Below are 16,588 nucleotides of genomic sequence, written 5' to 3' on the forward strand. Positions count from 1 at the left end.
TGTGCTATTGTAACCAAATACCACAGACTGGATGATACGGTTTGGCTGTGTCCCTACCCAAATCTCATCCTGAATTGTAGCTCCCTCAATTCCCACATTTTGTGGCAAGAACCCAGTGGGAGGTCACTGAATCATGGGGGAGGCTGTTTCCCATGCTGTTCTTGTGATAGTGAATAAGTCTCACAAGATCTGATGGTTTTAAAAACGGAGTTCCCCTGCACAGCCTCTGTCTCTGCCTGTTGCCATCCATGTAAGACGTGACTTGCTCCTCCTTGCCGTCCACCATGATGGTGAGGCCTCCCCAGCCACGTGGAAGTGTAAGTCCATTAAACCTCTTTATTTTGTAAATTGCCCAGTCTTGGGTATGTCTGTAATAGCAGCGTGAAAACAGACTAATACACTGGATAATTTATAAACAACAGAAATTTATTTCTCACTGTTCTGGATGCTGTGAAGTCCAAGATCAAGGCACAGGCTCGTTCAGTGTCTCTGTTAAGGGTTGCTCTCTGCTTCCAAGATGGCACCATGAACTGTGTCTTCACATGGCATAAGGGACTGAAGAGGGGGGAACTGGCCCCCTCAAGCCCTTTTATAAGACACTAATCCATTCATAGGGCAGAGCCCTCAGGGCCTCATCACTTCCTAAAGGCCTCACCTCTTAAAACTGCTCCTTAAGGATGAAGTTTCAACTTGAATTTTGGAGGGGACACATTCAAATTATAGCATTGACTCAACAATGTGAGGATGGGAGGGAGTGTCCAGGGCTTCTTAGGGGCAGCTGGGCTGCTTCAGGTTCACCTCTGGTTTTCTGAGCCAACCTGCAGGAAAGGACAGGGAAGTGGAAAAGGCTTAGGCTCTAGTCCTGGCTGCAGCCACTTTTGCGACCTTGGACGAGTTACTCAACCTCTTACTTGTAAATGGAGTGTGATAACAGCCACTGTGGAAATCGTCAGGACAAGATGCACCCACAGCCATGCCTATGGCCATCTACAGAGGAAGCAGTTCACTTTCTCAGGAAGGCTTAGAAGTCCAGCATGCTACCCACTAGCTCTGCCTTGCTAGGCCAGTTTCTTCACCCACCTGGGCCTCCTTTTCCTTGTCTCTGACATGGGATGGTTATAGCTCTCTCAGGGAGCAGGGTGAGGTTGTGACGGCAGCACAGGGTCTGCTGTAGACGCTGTGAGCGGTGGTGGTGGTGGAATTCTTTTTGTTTTGCAGAGCAAGGCGTCTCATTTATCAGCACCCCTTCCCCCCAGCACAGGATGGGGCTCCTGAGGCTTGTGACTGAACGGGTTCTGGTTTTATCTAAAACAAACACTGGTCCTGCCCTGGTGTGAAGTCAGGGCCCCACAGGCTCCTGGCCAGATGGTCCCACTGCATCAAGGGAGGCCGCACGATTTCCAGACACCCCTATTCCCGCAGCATGTGGGGGATTCCCAGACACCCCTATCATAGCCCATGGCTCTGCCTGCCTGGGCATTCGTTTCCTCCCTGAGGAGTGATGTGCAGAGAGCGTTCCAATGAAAACTCCCAGAGGAAGAAGCAGCCGATGAAATGGTGCTCTGTCTTCCTCTCTGGGACTTTGGGGTAGGAACTGAGGAAGCTTCTGGAACTCAGGGTCCCTGGAAGGAAGTACCTAGGCATTGTGGAGCTCTGTTGTCTGGCCCTAGGCTGCCAAAAGGTCTTCATACCACTGGGGCCGCGGAAGTGCCACCATCTCCAAAATGTGTCCCCAGCACGTGCCGGGAGCCACACTGTTGGGGGTTGGCTGCTGCTTTGCCTCCATGAAATCTTCTGGGAAGTAAACATGAACAAGGGGTGTCTTAAAGGAGACCAGAGAGCATCAAGCCCCAGTCTTGTTGAACTCAGAGTGACAGCCCCGAAAGGGGACGGGGCCAGCCTGGGGCTAGTCTGAAAAAAGATACCGAGACAAGAGCACCCCTTGAGAGGCAGGGTTGGGGGCCTGAACGAGGGGCTGTGGAGGGTTGGCACAGTCCTGGAGACCTTTGTCTTATTCAGAAAAAGGTCTCTGCCTGATTTCACTTTGGTTTTTTTTTTTTGGTTTTGGTTTGTTTTGTTTTGTTTGTTTGATTGTTTGTTTTGAGACCAAGTCTTGATCTGTCGCCCAGGCTGGAGTACAGTGGCACGATCTCAGCTCGCTGCAACCTCTGCCATCTGGGTTCAAGCGATTCTTGTGCCTCAGCCTGCCAAGTAGCTGAGATTACAAGCACCCGCCACCACGCCCAAATAATTTTTGTACTTTCAGTAGAAACAGGGTTTCACCATGTTGGCCAGGTTGATCTCAAACTCCTGACCCCAAGTGATTCGCCCACCTCAGCCTCCCAAAGTGCTAGGATTACAGGCATGAGCCACTCATTTCACTTTGAAACCCAGCCACTCCTGCAGGCTGTAGTGCTATCTTTCTCTGTCATTCATTCCTTTACTCACTCACCGATTATATGCGTCAGACACTTTCTGTGTGCCAGGCATTGCTCGGGGCTGGGGATTATGTAGGAATAAGACAGTCTTTTCTTGTGGAAGTTACATTCCAGCAGGGAAGACAGACAGTAAACAAATGAATGACTAAATACATGATAGGATTGTAAAGAGAAAGACTCAAAAACATCAAGTTAGGGCGCTGGGCCAGAAAGGGAAGAGGCCATTGTAGCTGCAGCAATCAGGAAGGGATGAGCTTTCTCAGGAGGGACGTCTGAGCCGACGCTTGAGTTAAGGAGAGAAGAGACCATCCAGCCATGGGGAGAAGAGTGTGGGGCAGGAGCTGGAGACAGGTGGGAGCACAGAGCCCGTCACCCAGGGTGGCATTCATTTCTCAACCTGCAGTTATCATTTTATCCCTCCATGAAATGTTAATGCCACAGGTACTCTGAGTGTTGCTGCTCTTAGTCTATATACACAGAGTAAAAAGAGTAAGATGCTTTGTCCTGCAAGAATAAATTCCTGGGGGCAATATTGCCCCTGTTGAGGATGCATGATATAGAGCCCTCTGACCAATTTGAGGAATTGGGTCTAGGTGTGACAGCTCACACCTGTAATCCCAGCACTTTGGGAGGCCGAGACAGGCGAATCACCTGAGGTTGGGAGTTTGCGACCAGCTTGGTCAACAGAGTGAAACCCCGTCTCTACTAAAAATACAAAAATTAGCCAGGCGTGGTGGAGGTTGCCTGTCATCCCAGCTACTCGGGAGGCTGAGGCAGGAGAATCACTTGAACCCAGGAGGCAGAGGTTGCAGTGAGCCGAGATCGTGCCATTGCACTCCAGCCTGGGTGACAGAGCGAGACTCTGTGTCAAAAAAAAAAGAGGCCGGGCGCGGTGGCTCAAGCCTGTAATCCCAGCACTTTGGGAGGCCGAGACGGGTGGATCACGAGGTCAGGAGATCGAGACCATCCTGGCTAACACGGTGAAACCCCGTCTCTACTAAAAATACAAAAAAAACTAGCTGGGCGAGGTGGCGGGCGCCTGTAGTCCCAGCTACTCGGGAGGCTGAGGCAGGAGAATGGCGTAAACCCGGGAGGCGGAGCTTGCAGTGAGCTGAGATCCGGCCACTGCACTCCAGTCCGGGCGACAGAGCGAGACTCCGCCTCAAAAAAAAAAAAAAAAAAAGAAAAAGGAATTGGTATATTCCAGTGACTATTTGGACTAAAAGGAGTTCAAGACAACTCACTCTATAGACTCCCCAGACCAGGGCTCCCCCTGGGTGTCTCATAGAGGCCTCAAACTTCAAGTGTCTGGAGCTGAGCTTTTAGGCAGTAGCTGTGTACATTGAAGCTCCTTCCTAAGCCTACCCCTCATCCTCAGGCTGCGATTCCCCAATGTTAGCAGCTTCTCACTCAGGCCAAGGAAACTTGGCTCCATTCTTGGCTCTCCTTTCTCTCATGTTCCAAACACTTCTTGCCCCCTTCTCTGCCACCATCCTGGCCAAGCGCCCACCTTCGTTCACCTGGTCCCCTGCAGCAGCCTCCTGCCTGGCAGCCTCCCTTGGGGCCTTGTCCCCTGGAGCCTGCAGGATAGTAGGTGCCCCCTGAGTGAGGAGGAAAAAGAAGAGGTGGGAGAGTGTGCTGTGGGTTGTCCCCATGGGCTCCTGGAACCAGGGGGAGGAAGAGGAACCATACCTTCTACCAGGACCCCTGCCCCAGCCAGCATCGGCAGTGGGGATACTGATGACACACACGGAAGGGGTGTGAACACCAACTCCTGGTGGGGCCCCCTCATCCCGTCCACTCCTGCCCCACCGGCCTGGTATCCTTTTAAAAAAAGGAAATCTTGGCCGGGCGTGGTGGCTTACGCTTGTAATCCCAACATTTTGGGAGGCTGAGGTGGGCGGATCACGAGGTCAAGAGATCGAGACCATCCTGGCCAACATGGTGAAACCTTGTCTCTACTAAAAATACAAAAATTAGCCAGCCATCGTGGCATGCACCTGTAGTTCCAGCTACTCGGGAGGCTGAGGCAGGAGAATCACTTGAACCCAGGAGGCAGAGGTTGCAGTGAGCCGAGATTGCACCCCTGCACTCCAGCCTGGTGACAGAGGGAGACTCTGTCTCAAAAAAAAAAAAGAAAGAAAGAAAGGAAAAAAAAGGAAATCTTAGGTGGGCATCCGGCCTCATTACCCTCTCATCCTCCAGGTATGGTGTCCTTCCTCTGCAGAAAGGGACACTGGGCTCTGTTCTTGCAGCCACCACCTGTTGCTAGGGGCCTGCTAGGTGCCTGTCCAGGGCTGGTTCTGGGGCTGCAGGGACATGGAATGGCAGAGGGGCAGCCCACGCACAGCCCCTCCTTCTACTCCACGTTGAGTTCATCCTTTAGCCCGAAGCTCAAGCGAAGCTTCCTTGGGGCCTTGCTTGGCTTTCCTGGTCTCCTCCCGCCCTTCCGCTCAAGGCCTCTGGGATGTTCTCACAGCATTCACCCCGTGCATAATCAGATGCTCCTGTGAGTCCTTGGCTGCCGTCTGCCTCACTCCCCACGCTGCGCGCCTCACGTGGACAGGCCTCCAGTTATGTTGCCCACTGTCCCCCACACCCAGCCTGGCGGCTGCCAGGCAAAAGAAACTTTGTAAACAATGTGGGAAAGCAAGTGAGCTTGGCACCCAGGTGGTGGAGGGCCAAAGGAATGGGGTTTGAACGTGGCTTGGGGCAGCCTTTCAGCGAAGGAGCAAGGGAGGCTATTACTGAAGGAGGCACTCCTTCTGCCTCCCGGTGATAATTCAGGGCTTGAAGACAGGTGTTAGGAAGAGGGCCTTGGAACTCGCTAGGAGTTCCAAGCACAGCTTGGCTGCTCCTGGGAGCCTTTCTTTAGGCCTCTTATCTTGGTGGCCTTGGGGGAGGGAGATGCCAGGCTCATTCATGGGCCAGAGCACACAGCGTGCCTTCCCCAACGCTGACCCTGGCATTTCAGGGCTGTGGCCGGAGCCAGATGTAGAGGGTGAGACGCTGTGTCTGAGGCCTGGTGAGCAATGACCATTCTCCTGCTTTTTCTTCCAAGAGCTTCACTGGGAGCGTTGCCATAGGAACGAGGCCCTGGGAGGAGCGAGGCACTCCCCTTTTGCTCTCCCTGGTCCTCTGTATCCCAGCTTCCCCATTTCCGCCCTCCCCTCACAGAGTCCTCTTCTCCAAGCTGCCATGGTGCCTGGGGGACATGCAGATGTTTCCAGCACTTGGCAACACAGTAGCCTGTGGTCTCCAGGGCTGTGCGAACCCTCCATAGCCCCTCTTTCAGGCCCCTGACCCTGTCTCTCAAGGGGCTCTCTTGTCTCTGTATCTTCCTTCAGACTGGCCCCAAACTGGTCCCATCCCCCTTTCAGGGCCATCACCCCGGTCAGCAAGACCGGGGCTTGATGCTCTGACCAGTGAAAGCCATGGTGCTATTTATGGTGGGAATCGGAGGGCAGGGAGCTCTCGGGGTGAGGCTGGGAAAGCTGATGAAAGACTGGCCAGGAAGTGACTCATGTCCTTTGCTCCAAGTGTCTACGCCAGACAGCTTTCTTTTCTCCAAGCAGCCCGCCTGCCCTTTTAGGCATCCCTGCTTGTCCTCACACTGCCCTGTCCTGCTCCGCACAACCCAGTGCCCTCTCCCCTCCCTTCCACCTGGTGAACCACTTCAACTTTCAGAACCAGCTCAAATGGAATGCCCTCTGGAGACCCCCTTCTCCCCACCGCTCCGAAGGGAGTGACTTTCCTCGGTGTTCCATAGCCATGTGCGTTGTTCACAGCACTGTTGTGTCTTGTGGTCATTTCTTTGAGTTTCTGCTGGGTGCCAGGCACAGGGCTGGGCTCTCAATTTTACAGGCATAAATAAGACCTGCTTTCTGCCCCAGGGAGCTCACGGTCCAATGGTGGACACAGGTACGCAGAGCGGTGAGGGCCTCTGGGAATGAACATCTTAGGAGAGGCCTCATTGAAAAGATGTCCCCATGGAGGCCTTGAGGTTGAGTAGGATTTTTTTTTTTTTTTTTTTTTTGAGACGGAGTCTCGCTCTGTCGCCCAGGCTGGAGTGCAGTGGCCGGATCTCAGCTCATTGCAAGCTCCGCCTCCCGGGTTTACGCCATTCTCTCGCCTCAGCCTCCTGAGTAGCTGGGACTACAGACGCCCGCCATCTCGCCCGGCTAATTTTTTGTATTTTTTTAGTAGAGACGGGGTTTCACAGTGTTAGCCAGGATGGTCTCGATCTCCTGACCTCGTGGTCCGCCCGTCTCGGCCTCCCAAAGTGCTGGGATTACAGGCTTGAGCCACCGCGCCCGGCCTGAGTAGGATTTTAACAGGGTGCCATGCAGAAGCTCTTTGGGGACAGGGATGGTTTCTCTTGTGTCTCACAGCTTGCACAGGGTCTAGCATAGAGTAAGCATCTAGTATCTGGGCAGCGGGTGGATGGATACAGTTCTGCCAGGAAAGTCTTTGTGAAGGAGCTGGGCTTTGAGGGATCTTTGAAGGAGGCAAAGGAAGGGGCTTCAGGGTCAGAGTGGAATGAACATGAAATGAGGAAGCAATGAGGAGTGTCCCAGAGGAGGCAAGAGGGACAGATGGAATTGAGGGGGTTGGAGAATCCAGCATAGTCTGGAGCAGGGCTCTGAGAGGAAGGCTCGGGCACAGAGCCCCAGTGTTTAGTGGGTCTCTGGTGGACTTGAGCAGCAGGAAGTGGTCATCTTCACCAGGTGCACCCACCAGAGCATTGCCTTCAGCAGGTGGCATCTGGACCAGGGCACTGAGGTGAGGGAGAAGGGAATGGAATCTCCAGGGTGTCCGGGGTAAGGTCTGAGAAGCCACTGCAGAAGGGAGATGCTGCTTGCTGGAGTTGGCAAGGGTGGTGGAAAATGGCCCTAGGAGTTGGCTATAAGCCTGGTGAACGTGCCCAGCCCCTCCAAGGAGGAAGCAAAAAGTAAATTCAAAATGAATGAGCCTTTTGAGTTTCCATCCAACTTCAGTCTTTATCACAAGAAAAGTTATCTGGTATCTGAAAACCAGGACTGGCCTCTGTCCCATGCACCAGGCAGGGGTGTTCGTACCACACATTATCCGCAGGGGAAGCATGCTGTCCTGCCGGTGGGCACGTGCGGTCAACGCGGGGACACGTCTGTGAACCCAACCGGCAGAGGGAGAGAAACACGGTAGACTCTCCTTCTTTACAGTCAGCAAAATTTCAGGAGCGCCTCCAGCTTGCCAGGCTCTGCCCAGGGGCCCTCACGTACCCGTGGTGACGGCATTCATCACCACCACCCTGACAGGCGGATGTCAGAGCTCCTTTGCAGCTGAGAACACCAAGGCTCTGAAAAGAGGGACTGCCCTAAAGCCACCCAGTGGGCAAGTGGGGCCACATTGCAAACTCCACTGTGTGTTGTTCCAGAAAACTCCACGGCCAGCGTGAGCGAGGCAGAGAGAAAGGCGCAAGTGTACTACCGTGCGTGCATGAACGAGACCAGGATCGAGGAGCTCAGGGCCAAACCTCTAATGGAGTTGATTGAGAGGGTGAGTCCCTCAGGCTCTCCCTCCCCAGCCCCGGCCCATGCCGCCTACCCGCCCCTTGGCTTCCACTCCAGTCCTCTGGTACCACTGACCCACCTCATACCTCCAGCCGGTAGCACCAAGAGGAAGACAGAGAGAGAGAGAGAGCAAGTGTGTGAGAGCGCATGTGAGTGTGAGCACATTGCGTAGCTGCGTGGGTGGGATGTCTGTGCATGTGTCTGTGTGAGGGTGTGTGTCAGCATCTGTTGTGGATGTCTGTCATCTGTCTGTGTGTCTCTCTTTGCATCTGTGTGTGGGACAGGGGCCATGTTTAGAGGGAAAATATTCCTCCACGTTGCTGCTGCTTTTTCCTCAGGGGTTATGTGTGTGTGTGTGGAGGGGTGTGTACCTGTTCCGGAAAGACCCACAGAGAGTCTGGGCCCAGAACCAGAACCCTCCCTGTGAGCAGGGACCCAGGCCACTCTCCTATACCTGCTTACTCCTGAGCAGGGGAAGACATCTTTCCTGCTTTCTTGGGCACCTCCCAGACTCCGAGACTCCCCAGTGCAGACAGAAGGTGTCCGTGGATGTTTTCTGCCTGCCTCGTGTTCCCTGGACCGCCTCGCCTCTTAGCTTGGCTCCAGGAAAGCATTGCAGCAGGGTTGGTGGCTGCACACGCTGGGGACTGTGCTAGTCCCCTACTTTTTGGACAGGTCCCATGTGCCAAACCAGGAAGACCAGGGAGATTTTTTTAAAATCCCAACTTTCTCGGGAGGCTAAGGTGGGAGGATCACTTGAAGCCAGGAGTTTAAGACCAGCCTGGGCAACATAGCAAGACCCTATCTCTCCAAAAAAATTTAAGAATTAGCCAGGTGTGGTGATACACACCTGTAGTCATAGCTACTTGGGAGGCTGAGGTGAGAGGATCGCTTGAGCCCAGGAGGTGGAGGCTGCAGTGAGCTGTGATGGCCCCACTGCACTCCAGCCTGGGAAACAAGAGTGAGACTCCATCTCAAAAAAAAATTTTTTTAAACCCCAACTTTGAGACCAAAGTAGACCATAGTTTACCAACCTTCTTAAACATGTGGAGCCTTTTTTTCCCCCCGAGGCACAGTTGAATTTATGCTTTGATATAATCACATTCACACAATTCATTATCCAAAATATAAACCATGAACCAGGAAAAGGCTCTTTCCCATTGTCATCCCAGCCACCCAGGGAGCGGCTGGATTCATGCCTGGCTTGTCTAGGATAAGCCTTTGCTCCCTCCATGGGTCTCCAGCCCATGGGTCGGAAACCCCCAGTGAAGACCAATCCTTTCCTTTGCTCTTGAGACTCAGAAAGGTCAAGTGACTGCTGCAGGGCCACAGAGCGAGTCAGCCGCAGAACCAGAATTCATATCTGGGTCTCCCTGCCACCTCATCACTTCCCTGCCTGCTCTCCCTCCCCACAGCTTGGGGGCTGGAACATCACAGGTCCCTGGGCCAAGGACAACTTCCAGGACACCCTGCAGGTGGTCACTGCCCACTACCGCACCTCACCCTTCTTCTCTGTCTACGTCAGTGCCGATTCCAAGAACTCCAACAGCAACGTGATCCAGGTGAGCTAGCTTGAAACACAGCAGTCGGGGGTGTGAGCACGACCTCTTCCTGTTTTGAGTTTAGCAGGCCCTGGCGTAGGAGAGAGACTTGCCCTGGGTAGGACGGCAGTCTTCTAGTTTCTGAGCCTGGGTTATTTCCAGAGGCCCCATTGCCATTGGTGAGATCTTTTTTTTTTTTTTTTTTTTTTGAGATGGAGTCTCGCTCTGTCACCCAGGCTGGAGTGCAGTGGCGCGATCTCTGCTCACTGCAAGGTCCACCTCCTGGGTTCATGCTATTCTCCTGCCTCAGCCTCTGAGTAGCTGGGTAGCTGAGACTACAGGCACCCACCACCATGCCTGGCTAATTTTTTTTGTATTTTTTAGTAGAGATGGGGTTTCACTGTGTTAGCCAGGATGGTCTCGGTCTCCTGACCTCATGATCCACCCGCCTCGGCCTCCCAAAGTGCTGGAATTCCAGGCGTGAGCCACCGCGCCCGGCTTCATTGGTGAGATCTTTGCAGGCTGCTGGCTTTGCGTAGATGGGCACTGCACAGAGGTGAACCTTCGGGTGCTGATGAGTTTCCGTGGACCCCAAGGGCGATTGTCAACTCCTGGACACAGCTGAACACACATCCTGGTTTCACAAAGAGCGTCTGCTCTTTGTGACTCTTCTTGGAATGGTTTTGAATCCATCTCTCCCTGTCAGAGCATGCCCCAGACAGAGGGTCAGCCTGCCCAGGGGAGCTCCAACACTGGTCTGCCCCAACCTCTGATGCAGAAGTGAGAAACCCAGGCTGGGGATCCTAAAGGCTGAGTTCCCAGCCCATCTCTACCATTCACTCACTGGGTGACCATGGGCAAGTGCCTTGATCTCTCACAGCTACAGTTACCCTATAAATCAAATGGATTGCAGTAACACCCGTCCTAGGTATGCCAAGATGTGGCCGTGGGCGCCAATAGTAGCAAGCAGAAATTGACCCTCCCCTCCTGCTTGGCAGGCACTTGACCAGCACTGTCTTCTTGAATCCCCATTCCAGCTCTGAAGGTTAGGTTTTATTTTCTCTATTTTCCTGATAAGGAACCTGAGAATCAGAAAGGTTCAGTAACTTGGCCAAGATCACACAGCTTTTAAGTGACCCTTAACCACTTGGAAAGTGTTGGGGAGGCAGAGGCACTTTGCTGAGGCAAGGAGGTGTTTAAAAAAGGAGGGTGGCTCTGTCCAGCCCTTCTGAGGAGCCCAGGAGCCCTGTGGGGGGCCACGTGTACAGGCAGGAATGTATCATCCCATCCCTGAGTGGGCTTCTCAGTGACTGTAGCCAGCAGTCCTGCTTCTGCAGGGGCCTGAGCTGGGTCTCTGCTGCCATGTACCAGCCATTCTCAGGGCAGAAGGCCGTGCAGTGGAGACACGCATTGCAACACGAATTCCCTCTCATGCCTGCTTCTCTCGTCAGGTGGACCAGTCTGGCCTGGGCTTGCCCTCGAGAGACTATTACCTGAACAAAACTGAAAACGAGAAGGTAAGCGTACCTCTCCCCTCCCCAGCCCGCCTCCCAGGATGGTCCTTCCTGCTCAGTGTCCACACTCACACCTGTGCAGGTCTTTGAAGCTAGGGGAGCCCGGGGTGTCAGTGACGTGATGGGTGAAACAGGCAGACCCTGGCAGGGGAGGAACACCCCTAGGCTGGCTGTCACTCAGGCATCGTGGACACAAGGGGCGAGACACAGGTATCATTTGTCCTGGTTCTAGAGAGAGGCAGAGGCAGCCGCTCTCTAGCTGCCCGCATTGTGGGCGCCTGGCCCTTTGTACATCACCTGTGACCCTCCCATTAACCCTGCGGATCCTGAGCTTCATTTGCCTCATCTGTCCAACAGGAGTTAGTTTTGTCTGGCCTTTTACAGAAGAGGGAATCAGGCTCAGAGACGCTAAGTGATCTGCTCAAGGTCACATAGCCAGTAAATGACAAGCCTGAGATTCACGTCCGGATCCACGTGCTCCGAAGCCCACGGCTCTCCCTCTCCCTGGCCTGCCTCTTGTGGTGCTCTTGGGGCGATCTCGCCTGGAACTCACTCATCTGTCCTTTCATTCTTCCGCCTGCATGTACTTGACCAAGCTGCCCACAGAGTGCCTGATGCTGGGGAGATGGTGGCAGACAAGACCACCATAGCCTCCGTCCCATGGGGCCTGTGGTTTGGTCGGGGAGGCAGGTATTATTTAACTAAGGGAAAGGGGAGCTGAGAAAGTCTCCCGTGTGGACCTAATTCAGACCTAATTCAGATCCTGGAACACGGGTGGAGGGTGGTCAGAAAAGGTACATTCTAAGAATGGAAAGACAGCCCCAGGACAAGCCCTGGAAGACAGGGACCAGCCCAGCTGGGGACCTGTGAGATGAGCCAAGACTTTGGGCTTTCTCCTGGAGGCTGTAGGGAAGCAGCAGAGAGACACGGTCCCAAGATCATTCTCAATGCTGTGTCTCCCACGGGTGTCTTTATTCCTTTTTTTTTTGAGACGAAGTTTCTGCCACCCAGGCTGGAGTGCCATGGCGTGATCTGGGCTCACTGCAACCTCCTCCTCCTGGGTGCAAGCGATTCTCCTGCCTCAGCCTCCCGAGTAGCTGGGATTATAGGCGCCCGCCACTATGCCCAGCTAATTTTTGTATTTTTAGTAGAGATGGGGTTTTGCCATGTTGGCCAGGTTGGTCTCAAACTCCTGACCTCAGGTGATGCACTCACCTCAGCCTCCCAAAGTGCCGGGATTACAGGTGTGAGCCACCACACCTGGCCCCACGAGTGTCTTGGGGGCACCGTGCAGTCCCCTGGCTCCCTGTGCCAGACTCAGTTGGCCAAGCCCCCCCAACCCTTGTCCAGTGGATAGTAGGGGGCAGCCACTGACAGTTTGGGGTATGGGCCCTGCAGGTGCTGACTGGATATCTGAACTACATGGTCCAGCTGGGGAAGCTGCTGGGCGGCGGGGACGAGGAGGCCATCCGGCCCCAGATGCAGCAGATCTTGGACTTTGAGACGGCACTGGCCAACATCACCATCCCACAGGAGAAGCGCCGAGACGAGGAGCTCATCTACCACAAAGTGACGGCGGCCGAGCTGCAGGTAACTTGAGCACTGGCTGCTAGGGAGGCTGGGATGGCCACCAGGCTTCAGTCAGGGCCCTGGGCTGGCGGCTTTTATACTCATTTCATCTAGTCCTTGAAACTATGTGACAAAGGAAGGATGGTGGTTATGCCCAGTCCACAGATGGAAAAACTGATGCTCAGAGAGGTCAAGTTACCTGCTGAAGGGCACACAGCTAGTAAGTGACTCCAAAATAGGCGCCTGGCCGACTCCAGGCTGCTTCTCTGTAATTAATAGTGTTTACTGGGAGACTCGAGGTCATGACCACACCAGCTTACATTGACAGTGCCTTTCTAGTCTCTCCAGCACCAAGAGCCTCGAACCTGGTTACAGTGAGCACTTACTAAATGTGTAGTGTTTAGAATTCCGTTATTGCTCTTCCCTTTTCTGAGCCAGATCAAGGTCCAGAGGCTCCTAAGTGGCAGAAGAGCCAGCCAAATGACTCAGATTGGCTCACTGTACAACAGGGCGTTAGATCTGCGATGCTCTCCGTCACCCATTGGAGAAGTCCACTGGAGAAGCCCGACGTCCAAGGGCTCAGCCTCTGCCAAAGGCTGCCCTCTGGCAGCTGCTTGGTCCTTGAGGGTCTGGAGGGAATAGGCTGGTTCCTTCTTTCCAGAGCATCAGCTGGCATTGCAGAGGGATCAGCAGAGTGGCCACCACTGATCTTCCCGTTTCTTGACATCACCCAGGAATGCGTGGCTAGGTCTTGCTTCTCTGCTGGCGGGGGGCCTCCCGCAGAGTGTCTTCTCCCTCCTTCCTTACCTTCTGACCAGCCAAATTCGACCTGTCCGTTCCTTCTACTTTCAGGAAGAACACTAGGTCCCTGCCCTTTTCCCTCCTCCATCTGACAGGTGTATATGGGGCCACCTTGGGACTTTGCACTTCATGTGCTTCCAGGCTAGTGGGGGACACCAGCTAGAAACAACCCCGTCTCATCGCTGAGTGCTTTGGACAAAAGCAGCGGGCCCTGGGAGCCAGGGGTGGAAAGTCAGGGAAGGTGAGTCTAACAATGGGTGAGCATTTCCAGGCCACCGGTTGTCTCAGGCGGAGGTGCAAGCCATGCTAGGGCCTGCAATGAGGGTCAGGGGAGCCTGGCCTCCTGCTGGTGCCGACTGCCCTTCAGCTCCCAGAGAAACTGGCCTGAGGCTGACTGGTGCTGCGTGGGCCAGGATGGAGATCACCAGCTGCTGTTAGATACCATCTGGCATTATTTTCCTGCTCTGAGGCCAGGAGGCTGAGGGTGATGTTGTTTGTGCATTATAATTTGGTTTGTTCCAGCCCGGTTCTCAGCCTGAGGGGCCCCCCAGGGCCTCAGCCCCCTACTGTGGCCATGATGCCAACTGTCTGTGCCAGGAATAACAGAGAAGGCACAGGAGCCCTGAACACATCAGCCCAGCATGACCACTAGGTTCCCCCCAGGCTTCCTATCACCATTGCTTCTGTTCCCTTCTTCCAAGCAAAGGAAGAAAGGCCTTTCTTCCCTCCCAGCTGCACAGCTGCCAAGGTGGGGGAGTTTAGCAGACACAGCAGCTTGCAGTACACAAGCCCTGGGCTTAGATTCAGAGGACTGTAAGCCCCTTGGAGCTGTAAGTGCTGGGAGTATAGGCATGAACCACCACACCTGGCCAAACAGCCTCTGTGTTCTAAGTACCCAAAGTTCAATTAAGATCTTTAGGAAATATATGGTTTCTCTCCTTATGTTTTTACAGATATTTCTGATTAAATTCTAATGTGAATTTGGCTGCCTTCCTTGTAAAATGGGCTTGGCTCATCCACTTACCCCTGCTGTGTGCCAGAACACAAATGAGACATAGCCCTTGTCCTCACAAGGGACTGTGGTTCTTTTTTTTTTTTTTTTTTTTGAGACAAAGTCTGGCTGTTGCCCAGGATGGAGTGCAGTGGCATGATCTCAGCTCACTGCAACCTCTGCCTCCTGGGTTCAAGCCATTTTCCTCTCTCAGCCTCCCGAGTAGCTGGAATTACAGGCAGGCACCACCACGCCCGGCTAATTTTTGTGTTTTTAGTAGAGACGGGGGTTTCACCATGTTGGTCAGGCTGGTCTCGAACTCCTGACCTCATGATCCGCCTGCCTTGGCCTCCCAAAGTGCTGAGATTACAGGCATGAGCCACCGCACCCGGCCTGTGGTTCTTTTTTTTTTTTTTTTTTTTTTGAGACGGAGCCTCACTCTGTCGCCCAGGCTGGAGTGCAGTGGCGCAATCTCGGCTCACTGCAAGCTCCGCCTCCCGGGTTTACGCCATTCTCCTGCCTCAGCCTCCCGAGTAGCTGGGACTATAGGCGCCCGCCATCTCGCCCAGCTAGTTTTTTGTATTTTTTAGTAGAGACGGGGTTTCACCGTGTAGACCAGGATGGTCTCGATCTACTGACCTCGTGATCCACCCGTCTCAGCCTCCCAAAGTGCTGGGATTACAGGCTTGAGCCACCGCGCCCGGCCGGCCTGTGGTTCTTAATTTTAAGTCACGGAGTCCTTTGAGAACGGATAAAAAACCATGGACTGTCTCCCAGAAAAAATGGGCATATATGCATATGTTTAAAATTATGTCTGACATTTAAAGACGCCCTGGCCAGGCATGGTGGCTCAGGCCTGTAATCCCAGCACTTTGAGAGTTCGAGGCAGGTGGATCACCTGAGGTCAGGAGTTCAAGACCAGCCTGACTAATATGGTAAAACCTCGTCTCTACTAAAAATACAAAAATTAGCCAGGTGTGGCAGTGTGCACCAGTAGTTCCAGCTACTCGGAGGCTGAGGCAGGAGAATCACTTGAACCCGGAAGGTGGAGGTTGCATTGAGCCAGGATCACACCACTGCACTCTAGCCTGGGTGACAGAGTGAGACTCTATCTCAAAAAAATAAAATAAAAAATAAAGAAGTCCTGGCCCCCTGAAGCTTGTGTTTCTAAGTAAGAATCTCTTCCTGGCCTGCCACAGGGTTGTGGGAGAATAAGTTGAGGCAAAGGATGAGATTTCATTCAGTAAACTCATTTGCACAGCCCAGTACAAGCATAACATGTTATATTCATTATTATTGTTGTTATTCCTTTGTTATTAGCAATGTCACTCAGGTCCCCAGCACTAAATCAATTTGATTCATTCTACTCTGGGACAGAGAATGTCTTGTTCCCTGGTGTCTGGAAATGTGGTTTTCTTCCCATACTCCAGGTAACTTAGTGTAAAACACTCCAGGCTTCACAATGTGGTTCTAGGCTAGCCCTACTGGGGTACAGAATGGTTCCAGGCTAGCCCCCAGCAGAATCTGAACTCAGAGCTGTGACTCAGACACTTCCATTACTTCTGGGGGCCTGAGGACCTTCCCCTTCCTTTCTAGGACCCTCACGCCAAAGGCTGTTTGGGCCTGAGCTGCATTTTCCACCCATTTCTCCCGCTGAGATGAAGCTGAGAAGCATTCTTCTCTCCCGGTTTCAAACCTATTTGATTCGGTTGGTTTGTGACCCACAGTACTCCTTGGCTGCAGGTGTGGAAAATGGAGCTCATCGTGTGCCCCAGAGGGTGTGAGTCACAAGTGGAATGTCCTAGTCGGTTAAAAAAGCCATCTCCATGGAGATGGAGCTAGGCACATGTGTTTAAGACAGGAGTTCGCTAGAGCAGTCAGGATGGAAAATACGAAAATCCTGGTAGTCAACACATCTCATCTCACAGTCATGGGAACTTCCCTGCACAGAACACCTGCATTCCCTAAAGCGCCAGGGTTGTGTTGAGGAGTACACAGGGATTTCTCACCATCTTATATCTGTACCTTGATCAGAGAGTTCCAGTTGTCTGCAGTTTATGAAGCTCTCGTTCACTGTGTAAACACTGACAGTTTGTAAACTTGTCGATTTTCCCAAGGACTTTGCCAGCAGGTCATGCAGTCAGGTGGCTCTAATGGTGGAGTCCTGTTTGAAGATCTCACA

General features: G+C 53.2%; 1 protein-coding gene across 6 annotated transcripts in view; it reads left to right on the top strand.

Annotated features, from left to right (window-relative positions):
• Positions 1–16,588, top strand: part of ECE1 (endothelin converting enzyme 1) — a 133,776-nt gene that overhangs the window by 78,865 nt on the left and 38,323 nt on the right. For all 6 annotated transcript variants that reach the window (XM_033227955.1, XM_033227956.1, XM_033227953.1 and 3 more), the window contains 4 exons: positions 7,855–7,976; positions 9,406–9,552; positions 10,983–11,048; positions 12,444–12,635. In XM_033227955.1, coding sequence (XP_033083846.1) covers positions 7,855–7,976; positions 9,406–9,552; positions 10,983–11,048; positions 12,444–12,635 — 527 coding nt within the window. The remainder of the gene's footprint in view (positions 1–7,854; positions 7,977–9,405; positions 9,553–10,982; positions 11,049–12,443; positions 12,636–16,588) is intronic.

The sequence above is a fragment of the Trachypithecus francoisi genome, unplaced genomic scaffold (assembly GCF_009764315.1).
Source record: "Trachypithecus francoisi isolate TF-2019V2 unplaced genomic scaffold, Tfra_2.0 Lachesis_group12, whole genome shotgun sequence".
In the NCBI taxonomy this organism is placed as follows: Eukaryota; Metazoa; Chordata; class Mammalia; order Primates; family Cercopithecidae; genus Trachypithecus; species Trachypithecus francoisi.